This window comes from Cyprinus carpio, chromosome B18 (assembly GCF_018340385.1).
Source record: "Cyprinus carpio isolate SPL01 chromosome B18, ASM1834038v1, whole genome shotgun sequence".
Classification (NCBI taxonomy): domain Eukaryota; kingdom Metazoa; phylum Chordata; class Actinopteri; order Cypriniformes; family Cyprinidae; genus Cyprinus; species Cyprinus carpio.
In genome coordinates, this window is record NC_056614.1 from 22,349,490 (window position 1) to 22,374,603 (window position 25,114).

The following is a 25,114-nucleotide window of genomic DNA, read 5'->3' on the forward strand; positions in this document are numbered from 1 at the left end:
AACTTTCTAAGTAGAGGTTAGAGATTGTTAGAGACACAGGGCCATATTCCTGTAAACAGCTGAAGTCAGGGTGGAAAAAATTTATGTTGGGATCAAAGGATGTTTGTGACTGGGGTGTGTTGCAAGATGCAGGGAGGGAGGGCAGGAGAGGGAAAATGAATAGAAGATTTGGAATTAGAATTGGAGGTTGAAGGAGACCGGCTGGTCTGCGTGAGCAAATGAATAACCACTGGCTACGATTGCCCAGCTTTCTCTCATTCTCACACATTTGTACTAACAAAGGCTTACGAAAACAAGAACCTGCGTTAACCATTGAACGCCTGAACTATTTAGCCTCTGCATCCTCTCCGTATGATCAGGCATTCCGAGCTCACGCTTAAATCAGCTCTTCCCAACTTTGGGGGTCCTAATTGTCCAGCCTAAATATATGCTAGAAACGTTACCCCCACCCTGAGTCTCGCTGAGCCCTCAATTCTAGATGCCCTGATCAACCTGACCATCATCCCATTCCCTCGACCCCTTCATCCTCTTTCTACTCTTCCCCAACTCTCTGTTCAACTAACAGTTTCATAGCTTGTTTGTGGTGTGGTCCTAGCTAGTGAAATGGAGTTAATTGGTTAACAGATGTTCAGGAGCAGTTGCACGCCCCAAACAATCACCTGACTTCCTGAAACCTCCATATATATGGGGTCACCTTATACTGTACTGCTAGTCTCGTTCTCTCGAACCCACCCTTCCCTCCCTTTCTCATCCATTCAGTCAACCTTATCCCACATTATCTTTCTTTCAGGTTGTATCGGGGGGTCCTAATTGTCCAGCCTAAATATATGCTCGAGACAGTACCTGCACCCTGAGTCTCGCTGAGCCCTCAATTCTAGATGCCCTGATCAACCTGACCATCATCCCATTCCCTCGACCCCTTCATCCTCTTTCTACTCTTCCCCAACTCTCTGTTCAACTAACAGTTTCATAGCTTGTTTGTGGCGTGGTCCTAGCTAGTGAAACATTGGTTAATTGGTTAACAGATGTTCAGGAGCAGGGGCACGCCCCAAACAATCACCTGACTTCCTGAAACCTCCATATATATGGGGTCACCTTATACTGTACTGCTAGTCTCGTTCTCTCGAACCCACCCTTCCCTCCCTTTCTCATCCATTCAGCCAACCTTATCCCACATTATCTTTCTTTCAGGTTGTATCGGGGGGTCCTAATTGCCCAGCCTAAATATATGCTCGAGACAGTACCTGCACCCTAAATCTCGCTGAGCCATCAATTCTAGATGCCCTGATCAACCTGACCATCATCCCATTCCCTCGACCCCTTCATCCTCTTTCTACTCTTCCCCAACTCTCTGTTCAACTAACAGTTTCATAGCTTGTTTGTGGCGTGGTCCTAGCTAGTGAAACATTGGTTAATTAAATAAAGTAGTTTATTTGAAAGTGAGTGTTTATATCCTCTGTACACAACTTTGATATCTTCCGACCTGCACCTCGTATGGTGTGCATGTGCTTTTTATTTTACAGCATTAGAGCTAATGTTAGCATCAAGCTACATCAGACAATTTATGAAATTATTAGTACACTTTTACTTAAAACTCACTTTAAATCCCGATCGAGTGTTTGTAATAACTTCCTTTTGCGATCACAGGTGGAATGTTGGTTGTTTACTGTTGTAAAAAATATGCTATTTATAGCCTTTTACATCGCTGCACAAGTTAGCATTTCAGATGTACATTTTCAATATTTTCTATAAAAATGCCCCAAATCTCAAGAAAATCTCATACCAAGCTTTACTATCGTAATCGCGTGTTTATTGTTTGGATATGTTATGGTTACAGAGGTTTCTCAGTGTTGTTGTGGTCAGATATCAACACGGAAGAGTGAAAGAATCATGTGACACGATGTGACGTTGTCTTGTTATGAGACTCTAAGATTGACAAGACGAAGGACGAATCAGAGTCTGTGTGACTCACATCACGAGCACAGAGAGGGAGACACACACAGAGACAGCGCTGGGAGAGGCTATTTATCATCAGATCGCGTAATCAGTGGAAAATGAAATAGAAATGATGATTCTGTCAGAAGAAATATGAAGTAAACATCAGTAAATATATCAATATATCTCCGGAGATATGCATCTTTGGTCTATAAACCCTTATTGACGCTGTTCAGTGAGTCTATGTGAACACAAATAAACCACTGCTGACGTGACTGAATATTAATGCGTGGTGAATTTCTATTCAAAATTTGGCATAATACGGATTTATTATTTTGCACTCCTGACATAAATTAATAAATAACTGTAACTGCAACAATGTTTTATCAAAAAACAGTGGTCAAATATCGAAGCTAGAGTCTTTAAACTTTCAACTGATGCACAGTTTCTCCAGATCAAGTAAGAGAGTGATGTTTAACGTGCTGTGAAAGTGAAACAATAATAATCTGGGGCCGTCGGCGATCTTTGACGGCTAAGGGGTTAAGAAGCTTTTTTTGGAGCTTGTCACAAAATGTTTTCATTGCATTAAATTTCTTCAAAACATTTGTGTTTCATGCAAGTCAGTCTTAGAATGATATGACAGTGAGTAAATGATGACAATTTTCCCTTTTGAGTAAACAATTTTTTTAAACTTTCCTAGTTCAGGTCTTTTTATGAAGATTACATTATAGCAATCCAATTTCTGGTAGGAAGGAAGGATCTGTAATGACTAATGGCTGTAATTAATCAAACTTTGTTCAGCTGGAAAAATTCAGGCTTCAATACAACCCACAAAAATGGAACTCAAGAAAAAAAGTAAAGTTCACAGCTGGTACTCTTGACAGGGTGTGACATTTCTCTGCAGCCCTCCATTGGAAACATAAGGGTCGGTTTAACTTGAAGCCAAAAATAAATTTCTGACAGACAGTACAGAGGAACCAGGATTTTCGTGGGAGAAAGCCGATCACGTGCAAAGAGTAAAATGCTCTTTACATCAGGTATGTGTTTATAGAAGGAAGATATGTTAGAGGCCCACCTGTGAGTACTGAAGCAAAGGGCTGGTGTGGATCAAAAGGACATTTCATTCGGCCAGATTCCATAGTGTTGCTGTGTAGGTGCAGCCAGCTGTCCTAATGATAACACAAAACACTCACCATTAATATTTACCATACAACAATACCGGAGAATCAAACAGAAAACATCAATATAATCTGTGTGGAAACAGTCCATCATTTAATTCCTTGCCTCTTTGTGACCTTTGACCTCTAAGAAAGCACAAGTGGGGTGGAATGCTCCAGTACCACAGGCGTAGACATGACTCCGGTTATAGCTGTGTAAAACTCGAATGAAATTAGCACATTCGGTCTGAGGTAGAGAGAGAAAGAGAGAGAATGGGAACATGTGAAGTGGCCTTAAAAACTATTTGGTCAAAGTAACAAAGTGGTCTTTATCATGAAATATATTACCAGCATACTTAAGTGTTTCACAAAAAGAAGTTTGCAAGATTTCAGATGACAAAATAATCAATATTCTGTTTAAAAAAATCATGGTTCAAGGGACCGAATTAGTACATTCACTAAAAATCACTTTGGGATGAAGTGAACTAATTTAATTTGTTTAATAGTTTGGTAAGACAACATTTCTTATTATTAATGTTGGAAACAGTTGTTCAGCTTTATTTTTGTGGAGATTATGGTACATGCAATGACATGCATTGGAGGTCTGAAGCAAATAATTTACAGTTCCATTTTACAAGACAGGTGTGAGTTAGAGAGGACAGGCTGTGTATTGCAATGTTCATTCAACAAACATATTTACATTTACATAACATTTAGTCATTTAGCAGATGCTTTTATCCAAAGCAACTTACAAATGAGGACAATATAAGCAATCAAAACTGTAAGTGCAAATGACAAGTCTTGGTTAGCCTAACGCAGTACATGTAGCAAGGTTTTTTTTATTATATATATATATATATATATATATATATATATATATATATATATATATATATATATATATATATATATATATATATATATACACGCACAAACACACACATATAACACACATATATACACACAAAGAAAACAAGTAAATAGAATAGATAGAATAGAATTAAAATAGAATAGAAAGTGTTAGAGGGCCAAATAAAGATATATATACTGACTGATACTTACAAGACGGTTTTTGCCAGCCAGTATACACATATCCACCCTGTCTCTTGGAGCTGGCCAGCTCAGCTGGAAGTGAGAAACATACACACAAAAAGTCAATTCAGGTAAAAATACAAGCAACACATACCTTGTAATTTATACAGTGAGCACAAGTGTTTACAATTGTCTCTAATGGAATTGTTTCAGAAAGGTAATTCAACCATGAAGTGTAAACTGTACAAAAACTTTGATTTAGACTGAGATTAAGCTGGGACTCAAAGTAGGATTTTAAACAGAGTTTAATAAATTGTGTATTTAACAGATGAAAAGCTGTACACATGAAATACTGTACAAACGTGAGTTCTGAGTTAAGCTCACGAGAGGGAGGATGATGAACAGATAAAGAGTGATGAAGGGGCTGCTGGCCCTGTCTCTGCATACATAAAAAGCTTAAGCGCTTAGTACACACAGGGCTGACCTTTGACCTTGACCTACCAGAGCCGTCTCTACATGTAATAAGCAATCCATGATTACACATGCTCGTGAGACGACTTTACATGATGGTGCTTTGAAGATTGGCATGCCTACCGCAAACTGAAAATGGGCTCAATACGCATACTCCACTATACAAATGAGAACAAGTGCATGAACAGACAAACACATTACATAAACACACGCACACACACACACACACACACACACACACACACACATACACACACATACAAAGGTCAGCACATCAGAAAGACCTGTTTTTTGCAGTTGGAGCTCTGCCTCCACCTCTGCATACTTTTAAGATAATACAATATTATTCAATTATATATACTTAATAAATGATGTGCATGACACAATGCACTTTAAGGGTCAAAAAAAAAAAAAACCTGACAAAAAATTTACAAAAAAATTAATAAATAAAAATAAAAAAAATAAATAAAAACATTTTGGGTAATGAAAATTGTATTTTATAAAATACATGTTGGATAATTTAAATATTTATATTGAAAATATATAATAAAAATATCCCAAAAATATATGAGAAAAAGTCATTAAAACTTCTATATTAAAAAAAGCCATTTTTGGAATATTCTAAAATGCATCTGAAAATATATATTTTTGCCATGGGTGCCTACTTATGTGAGAAAGACAAAAATTGTTTTGGTAAGGTCGGCTCAGGAGCTCTGTGGGGTGATGCTGTGGGAATATCTAGATGTGACAGTGAAATAACTGGGAGAACTTTTCAAAGTGAAAGTACAAAGTGTACTAAAGGAACTCTTGAGGCAGAGATGTGCAGAGCCCCATAACACACTACTAGCATGAATGTATTCATAAGCTAAACATATCCAGAGACTCTCACACCATGCTATCAGCCATTTTTGTGAGATTAGAAAGGTATAAACAGTTTTGATTTGTACTTAGTTTAAACCAGATTATGTTATCCAAGTACAGGAGTTGACAGTTGACAGTTCTATAACAAAGTCAACAGTTTTATAACAAAAAAAAAGGGAAAATAATTTTGTTCCCACAATAAAACATGCACCTGTTTGACAAAAGACAGACAAACAAATAAAAACATAAAATTTATAAAATGAATCTGACTTGGGGATAGGCTCTTGGACCAGTAAAGCGACCTCCTACAAACAACACTCTGGCAATATATAGTACTCCACTGATCATAGCGACAACGTTTGCACTGGCGAGCACCATATTTAGGATCTAGTTTACACACAATGTTTCACTCAAAACTTGCATTTGATATAGTTCTATTCACTAAATGAGAAAATATGGTTTAATATAATTACAGGAACAAGAAGAGAAACCTGATTAAAAATAAATAAATAAATAAAAAACACTGTTCTAAACCGTTCTTGGTCAATCAAGAAACAATATCTATTATAATTCTCACATCTGTTGAAAACTGTTTTTTTTTTTCGGTTTTTTTTTTTTTTTTTTTTCAAATGAAAAAAACCTGTCAACCAGTCTGAGAGTGAGTGAATGCTCTTCTAAATTATTCTATGGAAAAATGTGCTATGTTTCGCCCCAGACCACACATAGTGTCTTTACGTTCCTTTTCACAGAGACTTGATTCTGCATGTCTGCAGGTGTGAGCCTTTTAAGGTGTGTGTATTTAACCTTTTTGGGGTGTTTATTTATGTCGTCTGGGTCCATTAGGTAGATGTGGTCTTTGGCTCCCAGAAGTAATCTGCTTCTCTCTTCATCCAATAGGACTGTCTGAAACCGCTGCCCCTCGCTGGAACCCACAAATGGCACCACGCTTCGAGAATGGATCAGTTCTGTAAAAGTCAAATGAGTGTGAATACAGACATATAAACATATAGCATGTTCTATATGCACAAACATACTAAATAAACTGTTTATCAGAATAGAGACTTGTGCAAGAGCTTTATGTGTGAAGGAGTATGTGCACGAATGTGCATCTGTCTAAGCATTGCATTGCAGAAATAAATCAAAAATTTTATCATATCACCACTATTGCCCACTCTTCCGAATCTCTCACACTTCTAATATAACGAGAGGCATCTTTTACTTCTATATTCCATATTATCTACAGTAACCATATCCTCGGGGCTATCTGTCATCTATGTGTTCAGATTCCATCCTGATAAGGTTTCATCCTGTCTTTAACATCAGCCCATTTACTAAACCTCCCTCCTCCAACCCTTACTTCACCTGCCAAATATGAACCAAAAGCCTCGGAGCTGTTTGAGATTTCAGCTGGATCTAATCGCTCCACCTATCAATTCTCACATGTCAACACAGCGGCAGATTAGCTCGATGGTTCATTTGCTGTAGGTTTCATATTTCACTTCTTCTGCTCTCTGAGAGAGCAATGACAAATTCTGTTATTCTCGCTGAAGAGTGATGGTTAACAGCTTAGACAGCTGAGTTCTGATTGGCGTTTGCACACAATGAGCGTAAGCCAAAAGTTGTCATGATAGCACAAATAAGCTTAAAAGTTCCAGGCTATCAACACCAACATAAGAGAGGTGGAAAATCTGTAAAGGTGATGTTGTTAAGCCTTATTCATACTCTCTTTGATACGTACAAGCTGAACTCTCTAGATACATAATTCTTAGGATATTTTTGAAACACGTAATGGCATTTGACTAAAGCACAAAATCTTAGTAGACTTGGACAGGGTCCTAACATTTCTCCACCCTATGTTCTGCTCTCCTTGCACACAAACATAACCATCTGCCAGTAGCCTCAAAGCAAGAAAATCTGGCAGTGTGCACTTAAACACCATGGAAAGCAGGTCTGTAGATTCGTTTATGTTTTCTGATCCTCTTTTTATTCTGTTTTGAATTCTGAATTTCACATATACACACCATTTCACATTCATTCTTTCCATCTCTCAGTTTTAAGCTACCTCCCTGCATGTCTGCCATGTACATATATCGTTTAAACAGCCATGTGAGGGGTGGGTCACGGAGCATCAGGGTTATGAGTCTAGAGCGTCAAGAAGCAGAATAAATCCTAGGACTTAACTATTTATTCTCTTGGGTGCAGGGTCGAGGATGGGTCATTTTTGATCAATATTTATAAGACAAAAAATCCTCTCCAAAATAAAACCCCATTCATGCTAATGCCTGACTAGCTGACGCTAATCTACTCTGCAAACAGTTTAAGGTCAGAGTCCTGCTGAAAGATCCCTGCTTAGCAATGAAATCTACAGAGATTTATCTGGAGTTCTGGAGCTTTATCTGCACCCCTCGAGGAATCAACTCTCGCATCCCCTAAGAGCAGTAGTCTGTAAATTACAGCTAGACAATGTTTTCTGAGGATATTTAAAATGTGCATTTGACAAATCCATTACAAATATTAAATGTTCTTTCCTAATTATATCAGAGACAATATAATGATGAGAAAATGGATCTATTGCCTTAAAAGGGATAAAGTTCAAACCTACAGTATATGATTTCTTCTATATAAAAGAAGACATTTAGCAGAATGTTTGAACTGCTTGTTTCCATTCAACAAAAGGGGATGGGAACCAAGCTTTGTAAAGCTCCAAAAAACTGAAAAAAAAAAATAAAAAATAAAAAAGAAGTAGTAAAAGTAGTCCAGACAACTCTTGCGGCTGTGGTCGCCATTCACTTTCATTGTATGAACATTATGAATGTTAGCTAAAATTAAAATAAAATGTAAAAAATTAAAAAAAAAAAAAGTTTATTTTAGCATAAGATACAAAATTTACAGACCTTTGTTATATTCTTTGTGATTTTAAAAATTTTGAAATGCAAGCTTGGCAAACAGATTTGGATATTTCAGACTAATCCCATTCAAGTACAAAGAAGCTATACTTCCATGTCTATACTTCCATGCCACAGAGCAAAGGGACTCTAACAAGAACTTCTTATAAATCCAATTTTATAAGCTTGTAGTGTAATGCTTCACTTCTGCGGTTTGCTGATCGTAGTGGCTTAACAATTATTCTTATAAGAAATGCAGACTCCCTGTGGAAACATAAAGAAAGTATTGTCCATTCAGTTCAATCTTTACATTGTGCTGTACAGTTCAACCTTCACACTGTGAGCTATTTCAGCCCTACAGGTAGACCATTTATCTTCAGGCAATGGCAAAGCATAAAGGTTGATGACTGAAATACAAACCTATGAAGTAATGCACAATTTAAGAGGATGACAAATTAAGGTACCCACAGCCAAAAACAGAGCACTAATGTCACAGAGCAAGACTTCTTTAAAGATTTCTCAGACGGTAGAGGATTACACTCTTAGGTGTAATCAATATCCTGCCTGTGGTTTGGGAAGAGAGCCAAACTAGTGAAAAAAAACCATGACCATATTTATGACCTGCTTGTTTTACATCTGTTTAGAGAGCCACAGCCAACTGGGAACCATATAGTTATAAATTCATTGTAAACTATACTGTGAGTTCTTAAATTGCTGTTTTCCAAAACAAGGCTTTGTGTTTTCATGTTCATGACTCTGTCATGCATGTCTATACCATCATGCGTGTACATTTTATGTCAAACACACGTAAATATACCACTCATAAAACAATCTATTACCCTTACTCAAGTTCCCCGTGCCGAGGGAGACTGTATTTAATATAAATATTTACACAACCTGAAGATAATATTTTGATGCATTTCACTGGACATTGTCAGCTAGGAGTGATGTTAGCGACAGAGAGAATATTGTTTAGTTGACTCCAGAACACTAAGAGATTGTACTATATCTAACGCAGATCAGATGTTCCACTTTTAGCCTTCCTTTAAGAGAAAAACAAGAGGAACTTACTGCCGAACGGCCTTGAGGTGTGCACGCAGCCTTGCATACTTCTGGATAATGACTGTTAAAAAGGAGTGCAGTGATACAGAAATGGTGCCGATGTTTTTATGAGAGCATCTGCTCAGATGATAGATTGTGAAAGACTGTACTTCTGCATCCTGTCCAACAGGACCAAACATGGAGCGAAACAGCAAGTTTTATGATCAAACTGACCTGCTCAGGGTAGCATAATGGATTAGAAAAACTTGTAAAAAGCCCAGCAGGAACCAATATGGTGTATGTAAATATAGAGGACATCAAAGATAGGACATTAAAGACAGTTTTAAATGACTATTGCAAATGATTATTGCACAGGTGTCCCTTAGGCTGGCCACAATAAAAGTCCATTCTAAAATTTGCAGTTTTACTGTATTGGGGGGGTCCGGGGGAGTTCGAAAACCAGTCAGTATCTGGTGTGACCACCATTTGCCTCACTCAGTGCAACACATCTCCTTCGCATAGAGTTGATCAGGTTGTTGATTGTGGCCTGTGGAATGTTGGTCCACTCCTCTTCAATGGCTGTGCAAAGTTGCTGGATATTGGCATATGTATTTTTTTGTCTGTGTTGTTGTCTCTGTGTACTGAAAGCTTATGTTACTAAAACAAATTCCTTGTATGCACAAGCATACTTGCCAATAAAGCTCTTTCTAATTCTGATTCTGATTCTAAAAGGAATACTACTGTAAAAAAGCACCTTATTTGTTTAAATTGTTTGCAAACCAAATGTTATTGCACTTTTGTTCATATAGCAGCACTTTTAAATGAAAAAAAAAAGTGCACAATACACTTCTTTTTAAAACACAATATAAAATTTTGCACAAAAATACAAAAAAAACCACAAAAAAGTTTTATTAATAATCGATAAAAAATTTTTTCCACAACAACAAAAAAACTGACTGCCACAAATAGATTTTCCAAAAGGCTTTGACTTTGTTGAATAAACATGATCACTGCACGTTTCAAAATCAAACCCCGGTGCAGGTGTTTTTATATCACTGTATTTCTGAAGGAAACCAACTGTCTTCAGAAAATTGTGGATGTCATTTACATTTCATCTTGCATGTAATGTCTGATAAAGCAATGTTAGTGAGCAGAGCTTTAAAACAGAAAAACAATGGCAATGTGTTAAGACAAATAAACTAAAACTAAAGTAAACACTTTTTGTCTTGTTTAAAGGATGTTTAATGTTAGATATAGACTAACATACATAATTTTTCTAACAAAAATTAATTTAATTTTAGATCTAGGGTTAGAAAGAAAGAAAGAAAGAAAGAAAGAAACAAACAAACAAACAAACAAACAATGGGTTAAGAAAAATGGCTTCCTAGTAAATTTATCTTGTTTAAAAAATGTTTACATATAGATTCACTGTGGGGGGGATATGGATTGCAAAAATAATTTTTTATTTTTTTATTTATTATTCTCTTTTTTTTGCAGTGTAACATTAATGTTTATTTGCACTTTAGTACTTATATAAATATATATAAAAATAAAGGTTTCTTTATTATCTGTCTATAAAAAAATACAGTTCAACATTCAAATTTCAACTGTTGACACTCAAGAAAAAAATATCTAGCACAAGTAAGACAACTGTCTGTTCTCTCTTCTCATTCACGTCAGCTATGGCAAACTGACGCACAGCATGTAGGATTTTTATGCTAAAGAAACTAAAAATAAACAGACGCCCCTGCACAGTCACAGTCATATTTTTATTGGCGTGAGTTTCCTGATACGGATGAAGGTCCATTTCAGTAGTGCTGGCATACTGTGGGTCAGTCTTTAAGGCGCTATAACTTTTATTTCCCTCAGTGGCATAAAACAAACACTGCATTCAAGTAACTCCTCAAATCGAAGCAGGAACTGAACACAGAAGAGAATGAAAAAGAGAGAAAGAAAAGGAAAAAAGCACAGAAAAGTACTTTTATCTCTTCTTGTTGATTAGAAAAAACATTAATGTCTAAAGGATTTTTTATCACTTGTCAGCACTATCAAAAACACGTTCTAGAACAACATGGTATCTAATCAAAGTTGCTACTGATGTTGTAAAGCCCAGTGCAGATTTATCATGCGTCTACAACTTCGGACAATGTATGCATGACTTTTAACAATCCATGTGTCAGTGCACTTAAATGAGTAACGACATGTTGTTACTTTTAACAGTTGTTTCTTTTACACCACACTCACTTTATAGCATCATGCATTTATCTTGCCAAGAAATAAGTATGCATGTGTGTGTGTTTGAGAGTGTGGCACTGCTATGGTGTTGTCAGCGTAACTCCAGTGATAAGCTAAAATGTGCTTTGCTCGTGGGATCGCTGTTGAGATCAGAGAGTTAATGCCTTATTGACTTATCAATCCTTTGAAGCCGCAGCTGCAGTTGAGCGATCAAACACAATCACAGGTAGAGGTATGGAGGGCGTTCACAGCACGAAACAGTGGTTAGCAAATACCACAAGAGATGCAGACAGTTACAGTGATGTACTGGGTAAAATCCCAGACCTTAGTCGTCAAGTCCTTATTTAACCTCTCATTATGAAACGGTAATTTTGTTCTAGAACGTCTGATGCAGCAAAATATACAGAATTATGCTCATAAACAAACAAATGCAGGTGTACATGCAACTAGATTTTTTTTACATGTGAGAGGTAGGGGTTGGTGATATGACCCAAATCTTACATTATGATATGAGTAATTTTAAAGTTACTTTAGCTTGAAATAAAGTTATAATATAAAAATGTAAGATACCGTTGAAATTAGGGCACCCTCAACTAAGGCTTTTTCTGATCGACTAGTAGTCGTTCATTTGAAGCATTAGTCGACTAATCACACGTTTATTAATAAACCATTTAAATCATTATTATGAGCCTTTAATTGCATACATAGCCTAATAAGCGCTCAAGTACATGCATAAAGCTTGCCACAGCGCACTGGCAGAAGTAATGATTATGAATGTTTCAGGGAAAAACAGTAAGGAGACTGCATTAACATTTTAATAATTTGAAAAACTAGTGCTTTTTGTTTTCGGATTAAGAGATGAAGTCAGCGACACTGTTTCGCGTTCAAGTTCACAGACTGAGATGGCAGAAAGCACATCATGTTTGCTTTCATTATTTTACTATTGTGAGTGCACAATGGTATTGTGAGTGCACATAAATGAATGTAGTTTCTTTAAAGATTTGAAAGATGTATTACTCTTATCTGTATGACCAAAAATGAGAGATTATTTTTAAATCAAGTGAGAGCACCGGCGCCTCCATCTGTCTGCAGTGAGCGAGCTGTTGTTCAGCTTGTGCACAGATACTCGAATAGCGGACATATCTCTAGGTTAACATTAGACTGAGCGGCCATAAAAGTTGCTAATACCAAAATACATAAGATAATAAACAATATATGAGATCACAGAAAAATATACTAGAACATTTATATCCCCTCCCACACTCTACACTATAACCACCATAGACTAGCCGTTAATGATCTGTCCATCACAGACTGCATGACTGTATGGCCATAGATTTATTTATTTTTTTCTTATTTTTTTCTACAACTAAGCAACTAATACAATTTTGGTCGAACAAGTCTTTTGAGAACTGAATCTTAAAGTCTAGAGTTTTTGCTTTAAAATTATGTGAAAATCATACTCATTCACAGAAAACAATATATTCATTTAAATTTTCTAAGAAAAAGAAAAAGTATATGCGAGGAGGCGTGAATGATCATGCATAATGCTGTGATTCACACCTGAGATGACAAAGGCCCGCATAATGAGCTGCATAATGAGCCTTTCAGTCAGGTATGTGAGTTATCAAAGATAATATTTTTCTAAAGATAATAATTTTTCTTTGAGAAATTATTTGGTCTATAACAATTAAAATCAGCTTCATATAAAAACAATAGATTTCTATGACATATATCATTTAGATAGCGAAGTGTGTATGTGTGCTCTCAGTAAATACAATATACAAAATGTGCATACTGCTGCTGTGATATGTAGCACATCCCTTATGTACACTCAATCAGTCACATGCGCAGTCTAAATACTGACCTCATACAAGTGAGTGGTAAACCTCCACATCCCTTATGTACACTCAATCAGTCACATGCGCAGTCTAAATACTGACCTCATACAAGTGAGTGGTAAAACCTCTCATCACACTCCTACATGTTCTTCAAAATGTATCCTTTAAAAATGACAAATGTTCCAGCAGATATTTCAAATAATTACATAGAAATTCAGCAAAACACTAAAGATTTAATAGATCATTTTAGAAAGAAATCATCTACATAGAGCAATGTAAAAGCTTTTTGGAATAAACAGAATGTTAAATAAAGTTTAAAAGTCACACAAATACAAAATTTACCTTTGTAGCCGAGTTTAACTCTTGGCACGCTCTCCTTCTTAGAGTTCACCTCCGGGAGAGAGAAGAAGAGCATCACCAATGTAGACCACCAGACACTGGAGAACCACCCCATCCGCAGATGGTGATGTCTGCTCCTCTGTCTTTGTTTGTCTGGTTCCTCTGCAGTCTTCATGATGAGAGAGGAGAGCTCTGCTGCTGCAGACCTGTGATAGAGTGGACAGTTAGATGGAGTCATCTAAGGGAGTGGCTGAGCATCTCTGTGGGAGGTGTGTGAGTGCATGTGTGTGTGTGTTTGAGGTCTTGTTAAATCCCAAGCAAATGTTCAGCTGTTTTACTGTGGTCTCTTTCAGGCATGTCTATGCATTTTAGCAGCTATGCATCAGCTGCTGCTCCATTCAAGTCCTTTCTTTTGTCCACCAACACACATACTTTCTCTCTCTCTTTCTAAATCTGTTTGTCTCTAAACAAAAGGTCAGCTTGATGAGGGCAGCCACTTTCAGCCTTCTTTCAAATGCCTTTCTTTTATTTTCTCACATCATCTTTCATCTGCTCTGTCTCCGTCTCCCTTTCTCACTTCTTCAACAAACAGTATTCGGCTGGGGCGACAATCATGTCTGAATCTCTGCTTCATTAGTCAACAGAGTGCCATGAAATTGTGGGAGAGAGTAAGAAAACTGTAGTCGTCTGTCTTTATTAGGAGATTTCCTTCAGCAGGGAATCATTTAGAACAAGGATTCACACACTTCAGATCAGGGGCTCTCAAAACAGTCCTATTATTTTTGATGAAGGAACGAGTGAAAGAGTGAATGAAAAGGGGGCATGGAGGGACTTATACTATGTTGTTCAACAACCAGCTAGTGAATTTATGTAGATTATTAGCAGTGTTGCTTTAAAGGAAATGAATTAGGAGACTTCTCAGCGAGGGTTTGAGAGTGCTGACAGCGTGCTGTGCTTTGGCATGCTTACAGTAAAATCTTCCCTGAGAATTTTAATCTCAAATTCATCTTTTAAAGCACTGCTTTTTCCAAATTTTGGAACAAATTCACCATCTTTGACAAAAAAAAATTCAAGAGAATTACTGTCAGACTTCCAATCACCTACCGAGTAATGTCGCCATTATTATGCATTACATATCTATATATTATAAGGATTATGACAGTTCTGTGCAATAAACGGTTATACACTCTAAAAAACACTGGGCTATTTAATTAGACCCAGTTTGGGTTGATAATCATTTATAAGCAGAAACCAAATCATGCAAGGTTGGAAATGTTTCTAGCGTTTATTACAGGCTTTCTGTGTGTTTCTTGGTGGCACTGAAAGCTTAATGCTTTGGTCACACAAGGACTATTGTGGTTGGTGAAAAGGAACCAAATAACTAGTTAAAAATATTCTTAAACCCATGGTATTCAATATTTATTCAGCAATGTTCACTGAAAGTTTAAAAAAGCAACTTCAATTAACTGTATAAGTAACTTGATTTGTCATTCATTTCTTCTTTTTTTCTCACTCAAATACATTTTGTTTTTACTATTGCTTGTATTTCTACATGTGTTATGTCACTTTTATTTCCAACCCATTTTGGGTTATTTTTAATCTGGGAGTATAGTCATTTTTAAACAATAGTTGAGTTAAAACAACAACCCATAATGTTGGGTCAAAACAACCCAGCACCAGGTTCATCCCTTTTTGACCCAGCAAAATGACACAAACTGGGTTGTTTCTAACCAAGAATTTGTTTAGACTAAAGCATATTTATTTGATGAACATCAATCACCATAATGAATTTAATGCAAATAGTGTTCATATATTTCAAAGACCCACTGCAATCCAAACACATCTAGTTTTTAGGCAGCTGATAAAGATATACATTGTCACTAAGGAATGTTCCTCTAATACTGCACATTTATCAACAGTAGACAGTCATATCTCTAACGTAAAGATAAGTCAGATTTGTCTGTTTATTTAAAGAATAAGGCGGCATCAGAGATAGCTTTGATTATGATGGATCATACTGCATTCATGACATGTAGAGCAGATTTAAAGGGGCTGAGGGAGTGATCTCAGAGTGCAAGTGTTACGAGGATATCAGCATGGGGGCTCTTGGGTAATGCTTAAGTCTTGTAAGTTCACATATCAAACAATAGAACTTCTTTCCAAAGATTTTAAATGTTTTCTTCCTCCTCCACAAAGACACATTTTTCCTCTTCTTTGACATCACAGCTATTGTCTCTTGCAAACATCTCCTGGACAGATTCCTCCACCTACCACAGACATAGTTTTTACTGTTATTTTACTGTTCAGCTTTACAAAAGGTCAGTCCAAGTTCATTATTATGAGCTCTGGTTACGTATTTTTGTTATTCTTGGCAGGGGTCAATCTTTTATCTGTGGTTGTAGTTGGGTGTAAGGGTTACCCTTCGCTCTGTGTAAATAATGTTCATATCAACATAAGCACACGCAGACACCAAGGCCATGTTATGTTTTCATAATCATAACATGGAAAGAAAATTTGTCTTTGTAGCATTACAAGTAATTCGTATCAAGTTCAAGGTGGTGGTTGGACTAACACTGGTTTTTAGAGAATATAATAATATCCTATCATTTGACCCCATATTTTTCTGGCTTCAATATTTTATATAGCCCTGTTACATTATATTACATTTACCTCCAATGGATCTTAGAATTTCAGCTCCCATGGCTGCAAGCTGTACAGCTACTGTTTTGTTCATTAAAACAGAACAATTCAAAAGCTAAAAAAATATTGTCATAGGTAACGGAAATATGGTTTTGTTGCTGCCAGATATGGAAAAAGGTCTGATTGAATTGAAATGCAGCTAAATTAGTTTGGCAGCATTCATTTATTATTTCACATGACTCTAATTGTACTCTAATGACTGAAGTTGAATTATTCAAAACAAAGCAAAGGCTATTTTTTATAAGTGTAAAAAAGATACAGAATGTTTACACTGAGTGTAAGTCATAGGCACTTTTACACAAAGTATAAATAGCAACAAACATAATTTCTTTATACTACTGTTAAGTGCAAATAGTTTGCAAATTATCAGAAACAGTACAAGTAGTAACAGCTGTGATCATGTGATCTCAACATGGCATATGTCCCACAAAGACTCGAGTTGGGCATCTATACTCTATCTCACGTGAGAATAATTTTAAGGATATTTCATGAAATTGATGTTAATTTTTTTCATGTGTTAAACTTGAAAACTCCTCAGAGCACATTGTGAAAATGTGCTACATGGTCTGTAACTTAAACATTAAAATTGCTGTGAAAATTTCCAAGAAAATTATTGCTTGGTAATGATCAGTCAAAAGTAAAACTATGTTAAGTATTTTTAGTGAATAAATAAACATAATGACATGCATTTACTCACAAAGAATGAAATAAAAAGTTGTTCGTTTACAAAAAACACCATTTATTCCAGTCATAACGCCACTGAATCCTGTATACACGATTCTGTGACCCGGTAATGTGTATACAACCCATCTCAATACCTAGAACGAAAACATTTGTAAAATCTTATTTCCCATTTGTTGTGAATACATTATATTTGCCTCAGGACATTACTGAATGACTGACAGCTAACATATGTAGAGAAAGGAAAAGCAGACCTTTACTTGAACTCATTGAATAGTTTTCATATGACAGTTTGGACAGTCCTTTGGCCTCAACTTATACGCCCAATCACACGGCACAAGAGCAGACACAAACTGACGATGTCATAATGATGCAATCTCAAATTTCATTTCTAATCCTCAACAACTGTTTCCTACAGTCTATAAGTCTGACATAAAGGCAGTTTATTTTTATATACATCCACAGCCGCTCATGAAGGTTATCATCATCATCCATGGATTGTTGCACTCTGTCTATTATGGTAAAGGCAACTGAAAAAGATATCAAGTATCGCCACATTGTTAAACAGAGGAAAGAGTACAGATAAAAAGCTTTCAATTGTTCTGCAGACTTTTAAAAGGGTGAAACTCTGTATTTAGTCCAGTTTGTTTGAGCCAAGTCCATGTTTAATGATATATTTTTAAGCCCCCTTCTCATCTTTAAAGGAGGAAAGGTTTTAACTTTCATACCTGCACTTAGCTCAGAGAGAGCCAGGTGCATATCTAATGACAGAGAGCAGAAAGAGAGCAGTGAAGAAATTCCTCTCTGCCAACATTCCCATACCTCATTATATGCCCGGAATACCTGACACTGTCTGTCTGTCTGTGAGTGACAGGTTTAGGGAATTATGGGTAATTCAATACATCCTGAGAGGAACCTCCATAGCCGTAATGGAGAGCAGACAAAGTGCTCGACTAATGTCTCCTGTCGATTAGCTGTGTTTGGAGTGAATGGATTAAAAACTGTACTGTTACCCACACATACTGTAGGTGAAGAGGGGGCGGATGGTGTAAGGTTTAGGCCATGTGAAGGAAGGATAAGGACGAGGTGTTTGACATTGTTCTGTGTTTTTATCAAGAGTGTTCAGGTGTGTTAGGATGCTGACAGGAGCCCTTTAAGGGAGACAAGGCTGAACACAACACGTCAGCCAATCATTTTAAGATACAAGCATTCACACACTTAAAACAGTATCAGTGAAAAACAGGAACTCGTGAACTCGTCTAATACCAGTTAGGGGTGTAGTGTGTCCAAAACATAACAGAATTATTCAAGGAACATTTGGCCTGCTCAGGTAAGTTTGAAATTAGTTTGAGAACACTCTGTGTGCAAGAAGATGGATTGGTTTTTAGCAATGTGCATTGTCAAAGTAACTTGTGGTACATGGCTAACCTGCTTCGGAGCAGATATTATTCTGGGTAAGAGATTGCAAACCAAAACTGGACTGATCAGCTGTGAGCAAAGTGGCATATATCTGATGCAATAAAGCCACTCATCCTGGATCTCTTGCTCCAAAATTAAATAAATTGCCTGGCTTTTGCTGCTAATTATTTATTATATTTATTTTATATAAATTATATAAAATAAAAAATAGCCTTAAGTTATTACAGATAGGTAATAAATTATGATTATTTTAAGTATAACAATTTGACAATTAATAGTTAACTTTCAAATTAAATTACATACAATTACAAACTTTAGAAAATATTATTATTATTTTTCTTATTATTATTATTATTATTATTATTGTTTTATTATTATTAGCTCTTTAAAAACCTATATAAATTAATTAAATTAGTTCTGTTTATTCACTTGCATTAATATAATTAGATATTTTTCAGCTGCTGTCTCAAAACTTTGTTTTTCTTGCCTTGTAAATGTGTCGCAGTTCATAATATTTACATAACGATTGCTTACTCTTCATCAAACAAGTGAACACTAAACTTTCTTTGAAACTGAGCTTCTTCAACAAGCTTTGTGTAACAGGCCCTATTGAAGTGGCTCACTAAATGGTACTTCAAAATGTTAGGTGTGCCATTCATTTTCTAAACAATCAGATGATTTTCATATGGTGGATGATTAAAAAATAGAAATTTAGACAGAAGAGCAACACAGAGAAAACCTTAATAATATAGACATGGGCCAACCACACCCTGGCAACCATCTAGAAATGCCGCAGCAACCACTTGACGGCTATTTTTGCACAGCAAGCATAACTTTTTCTTTATAAAAACGAAAAAGTTGCTGCACTATGGCACAGTCTTCTGTCTTCTAAATGAGTCAAGAAACCTGGGATTTAAAAGAATCAAAGTTAGTTTGTCTTACTGGCTCATATACTGCTAATGTAGTGAGGAGAGACAGTGAGGCGAGTCAGACAGAGAGAAATTGTATGAGTGAGAGACATAAGTCTAAGAAATCAGTAGCACTTCTGTGCTAGAGCCTTTTAACACCCAGGTGGCACTATGCTCCTAGGACGTGCAGTAAACACACTTAGACACGTCACGGACTCACACACACACACAGCAACTAAAATCCATCACTCTGCCACTTACTGCCCTACTTTGATTTTTGAGCAGAGGAAATCCAGCTCCCCACCCTCTGTGGTATCATGTTTTCCTCTCCAAATATATGTCAGAGGTCCAGCTTGCTGAATTAAGCAAAGCAAAACATTATGTTGAGAACATAGATATAACTATACATTATGGCATGTGTGCCTATGCATGCAAACTAAATAAAAACAGCTACACTCATGTTTTACCATTAAAAAGTTTAATATTTTTTTCAATATAGGTATATGAACTGCTAATATTTACTTTAATCAATATTTAATAAGAAACACACACATGCATATAGTCTGTAAAGTGTGTATACGACATCTGTGGCTTATGACTGAGACTTTCTCTTGGTCTCACCCCATAAAACCGCAGGGTACATGAGCGATAGTTTCCATAAAGTCTGTGTGCATCACAGAGAGGTATTATCCGGCCCGTTAACACGGGGAAAATGCCACTGGGAAAAAAAGAGACCCCTCTCATCCACTCAAGTACTATGTTCTGGCTTGCTTTCGTCCTCTTAGTCGAGAGTTAATGCCAATCCCAGCTCAGCTGTTGGCGTGGATGTGTGAGGAGGACCAGAGGCAGACTGAGAATCTCCCATCTTTCATTCCCCTGACAGACACCACAGACAAGCTTTTACTCCCATCACACATTCCTCACCAGCAAATCTGGCCAGCCGTTTGAAAATAGACCTTATCTGCTTTTATAACCTTATTAATCTTTTCCTTAATTTAAAACCGTCCATGAAATCAAAATGGGAGTTTAAAGGCTTTAATCCATGTTTTAAGGCCTTCAGTATGCTAGAAAGTTGATAGAAATGAGCAGATATACAAAGCACACTTAAATTTTAGAGAAACTTGTAAACAAAACCTACTGGTGACCCACTGTGCCAAATGACACCCTGAGCCTTTGTGGTCCTCCTCTGATATCCACATTTTGGTGACGTAATGCCACATAGATTGTTGAGTATACTCTGTCCCGGAACCTGCAGCAATATGCACTTTTCTGAAACTGAAATTACATAATACGCCCCTCACAAGTCCCATTCCTCTAATACCATCTGCCACTGACTAGAAATGGCTAAATCAAATCACAATTCACAGCGCTGTATAAAACCTAAGGCAAAACTACAATGGGAACAGGAAAGAAAATTGCTATTTAACTGGTATTGTTTTTATTAAAATATTAATTCTAAATGAAAAAAAAAATCATTTAAATATATTCATTATTGTATATGTAAATAAAATAATAATTTAAATAAAAGGGGTAAATATATCTAATTATTTCATTTATTTAATTATACATTATTTAATTATGAAATAATGAATTAATACTAAAATATGTAAATAAAATATAATGTTAATTAAAAAAGCAAGCTTGGATGTGTGCTTTTGTAAAGATGCCATTGTACAATAGCTTCATGCACTTGTTAAAGTCAAACATTTGCTTTACACTAACTTCCCACTGCCAGCAAGACAGTGTTTAATAAAGTGCAGCTGCGATTTAAATCTTCTGAAATAAAACATGTTTCCTATCACCTAAAAATGAGTGGAGAGGAGAAAAGGGGAGAGCAACGCATGATTAACAGCCTCAAACAACATCACTGCAAATACTGATCTTTATGAGAGCAGCAATAAATTTTACACATTGGAGTCTGTATCACTCAGAGCAGACAAGCCACTGTAGTGCTGGTGTATCTTTAATATGAATGTGATAATAATATAATCTTATATTACCTAACATGACTGTCGCTTTCGACTATAGTAACGTTACGTCAAAATTAAAAGACACAAACTGTCATCTATCCTCAGTGGTGCTCTTTAAAACTTCATCAGAATATGTTTGAACTACTGAAAATGGACATTTTAATGACGTTTTAAACTTTTCTGCTCAACATAGAACAATGAAATGCAATAAAATACTTTAATGTTAACAATAAACGGGTACCTGTGAGAGCCGGTGTCTGTCGTTATTTTCCGGGAGTCTGAGTCGCAGTTTGACACTTCAGGATCCGTTATTATCCAAAATCATGCTTGAAATGTCTGCAAGACGTGTCCACTGTTCCCAAACTAAGCTCTCTTCAACTTAATAAGGGGAGACACATAAAACGAAAACAAATAAAAAGACTAATGAACTGTTCTCTGAGTGTGACTGGACTCTGTGAGTTTAGCTGAGGTATCCGCGTCTGTGGCGCTACTGGCTGCTGGCTCGAGCTGAGAGCGCCAATTAGCGCCGCGTGCAGAGACGGGAGGGCGGGGAGCGCGAGAAAGCAGCGCACGCTGCAACATACTCATACGTTTCACGTGAGTTGGAGATACTGTCATTTGTGCTGACAATTTTAATCGTTTAATCGATTTAACTATATTTCTTTTATGAAAAAAAAAAAAAAAAATATATATATATATATATATATATATATTATATATATATATATATATATATATATATATATATATATATATATATATATATTCGATTTGAATAAAATCCTGACTGAAGGAGACATTTTCCCTATGTGAAAATAAAAACTAGAATGCACTCGAAGTGAACAACCTAATAATGAAGTCGGATTAGGTCGATGAATGCGCGACTACTGCAAGAAGCCTATACTGTATGATGCCTTCGCCTGATGTGCACTGGCAGAAGCTTATAATGTATAACATTTATTACAATTTATACTTTGGGCCATTGAATGCTTAAATCTGATTGGCTGACGAATGTTCTAAGGTGTGCAATTAAGCAAGGCGAACACACAGAAACAAACACCATTACAAAAACAAAACACATCGGCAAATTACAAAAATAAAAACATATAGTAAACAAAAGGCTAAAAACAACAGATGAGTCCCAACTGACCAAAAATAAACACATATATAAAAAAAAACAATAGAAATGACAGATTATTGTTTTTCAGATTTTTCAGATGTTTCCCTCAACATTTAGACAGGCTCCTATAACTCCACTACTTAAGAAACCCACCCTCAACTCAACTCTTTTAGAGAACTACAGACCAGTTTCCCTTCTTCCTTTCATTGCAAAAACACTTGAACGAGCTGTGTTCAACCAAGTCTCTGCCTTTCTCACACAGAACAACTTCCTTGACAGCAACCAATCTGGCTTCAGAAGTGGACATTCATCTGAGACTGCCTTGCTCTCAGTTGTTGAAGCCCTAAGACTGGCAAGAGTGGAATCCAAATCTTCCATACTTATCTTGCTTGATTTGTCCGCTGCTTTTGACACTGTTAACCACCAGATCCTCCTGTCAACCCTACTGGCAAAGGGCATTACCTATCAGATAGGTCCTTCAAAGTATCTTAAAGAGGTGAGGTGTCCAAGTCGCAACATCTAACTACTGGGGTGCCTCGGGGCTCAGTTCTTGGACCACTTCTCTTCTCTGTCTAAATGGCATCATTAGGTTCTGTCATTCAGAAACATGGCTTTTCATACCACTGCTATGCTGATGACACTCAACTCTACTCTCATTCCATCCTGATGATCCGACGGTAGCTGCTCGCATCTCAACTTGTCTAACAGACATTTCTTGCTGGATGAAGGACCATCACCTTCAGCTCAACCTTGCCAAGACAGAACTGCCTGTGGTTCCAGCAAACCCATCGTTTCATCACAATTTCACCATCCAGTTATGCACATCAACAATAACTCCTTCAAAAACAGCCAGAAACCTTGGAGTTATGACTGATGATCAGCTAACTTTCTCAGACCACATTGCTAAAACTGTCCAGTCCTGCAGATTTGCTTTATTCAACATCAATAAGATCAGGCCCTTTCTTTCGGAACATGCTGCACAAATCCTTGTTCAAGCTCTTGTTCTGTCCAGGCTAGACTATTGCAATGCTCTCTTGGCAGGTCTTCCAGCCAGTTCTATCAAACCTTTACAATTAATCCAGAACGCGGCAGCAAGATTAATTTTTAATGAGCCGAAAAGATTACACGTCACACCTACCAATAGCTGCTCAAATAAAATTCAAGGCATTGATGTTTGCCTACAAAACCACCACTGGCTCTGCACCCATTTACCTAAATTCATTACTTCAGACTTACTGTATGTGCCCTCTAGAAGCTTGCGTTCTGCATGTGAACATCGCTTGATTGTGCCATACCAAAGAAGCAAAAAGTGACTTTTACAGACTTTTAAATTAAATGTTCCCTCCTGGTGGAATGACCTGCCCAACTCAATCTGAGCAGCATCGTCTTAAAACACACCTCTTCCATCTTTATTTGTCCCTCTAACTTTAGCACTCACTATTCTAATTATATTCTTAAAAAAAATTAAAATCTAACTAGCTTTCTAATCTTTTTGTATTCTATCTGTTTTCTTTTCATTTATTATACAATTAACAAAAGCAACCAAAAAAGACCTCTAACACTAGCTTGCTCTATTCTTTTTCTATTCTATCTGTTTTCTTTTATATTTATTGTATTATTTTCAACAACCCTTGCTATAAACGTGTACTGCGTTCAAGCTAACTGGTCTAGACATTTTTGGAATATAGCACTTGGATGAGTAAATCATTGCTTTTAGAGTACAAAACTTTTGAAAGCCCGACCCACATATCATTGACTGATTGCTTCCATTGTCCTTACTCATTTGTAAATAATGTCTCTTGAATTATAAAAATAATGCTTGTCTGCAGAACCACCCGGGTTTGCATTATTTTCTAATAAGTTAGAATGACTTAAATGTAAATGTAAATTTAGTCTTTTTTGCCACATACATGAGGTTGAAACTGAGCACTGCTATACTTTCCCCTTCCCATAAATTCATCAAGACATACTGCACTCAAAGAGCTTCAGAATGTGAATCTACTGTAAACTCAGCTGCCCTTCTGAGTATATTAATCAAATCATAAAGGCTTCTTGTTGGAGATTGTAACATGTGGTTGTATTATTTGGCAAAATATACTGTAAGCAACTGAAATATTGTGATTAATCTGGAAACTCCTAAAAACCAAGGGCAAGAATGCTTACTGACCTTTTTGGGATGTGCTTTGGATAAAATGCAGGACAGTCTATGTAAAAACAACTGGGTGTTGTTGAGAAAAGTGGCTTGCTGTCTTACAACGCTGCCAAAGACGTATGAAGTGGAATATTCCCCTGGAAAGAACTTTTGAGAGTTGTCTATAAGTGTATATGGGTGTGAGTGTGTGTGTAACAGAATTAGGTCAGAAACAATGCGTGGCCAATGCATTGCAAGTGTGTGAGTTCTACAGTAACAAATTTTCTGTCTAATTTTAGTCAGAATTTAGACAAATGTTGTGTTTTTCTTTTTTTAAGTGTTTAATTATTTTTAAATATGATATCAACATTGTTGATATATAACTTTC

At 36.5% G+C, this 25,114-nt stretch overlaps 1 protein-coding gene across 3 annotated transcripts in view; it reads right to left on the reverse strand.

The window, feature by feature from the left end:
- sema3d (sema domain, immunoglobulin domain (Ig), short basic domain, secreted, (semaphorin) 3D) overlaps positions 1-25,114 on the reverse strand; it is a 49,675-nt gene that overhangs the window by 17,013 nt on the left and 7,548 nt on the right. For 2 of the 3 annotated variants that reach the window (XM_042744377.1, XM_042744375.1), the window contains exons 1-6: positions 21,717-21,986; positions 13,801-14,003; positions 6,261-6,421; positions 4,155-4,217; positions 3,220-3,339; positions 3,011-3,104 (exon numbers count right to left, since the gene is read on the reverse strand). In XM_042744377.1, coding sequence (XP_042600311.1) covers positions 3,011-3,104; positions 3,220-3,339; positions 4,155-4,217; positions 6,261-6,421; positions 13,801-13,972 — 610 coding nt within the window. In that variant the 5' untranslated portion in view covers positions 13,973-14,003; positions 21,717-21,986. Of the gene's footprint in view, positions 1-3,010; positions 3,105-3,219; positions 3,340-4,154; positions 4,218-6,260; positions 6,422-13,800; positions 14,004-21,716; positions 21,987-25,114 lie in introns of those variants that run through there. The other variant, XM_042744376.1, reaches the window with a different exon arrangement.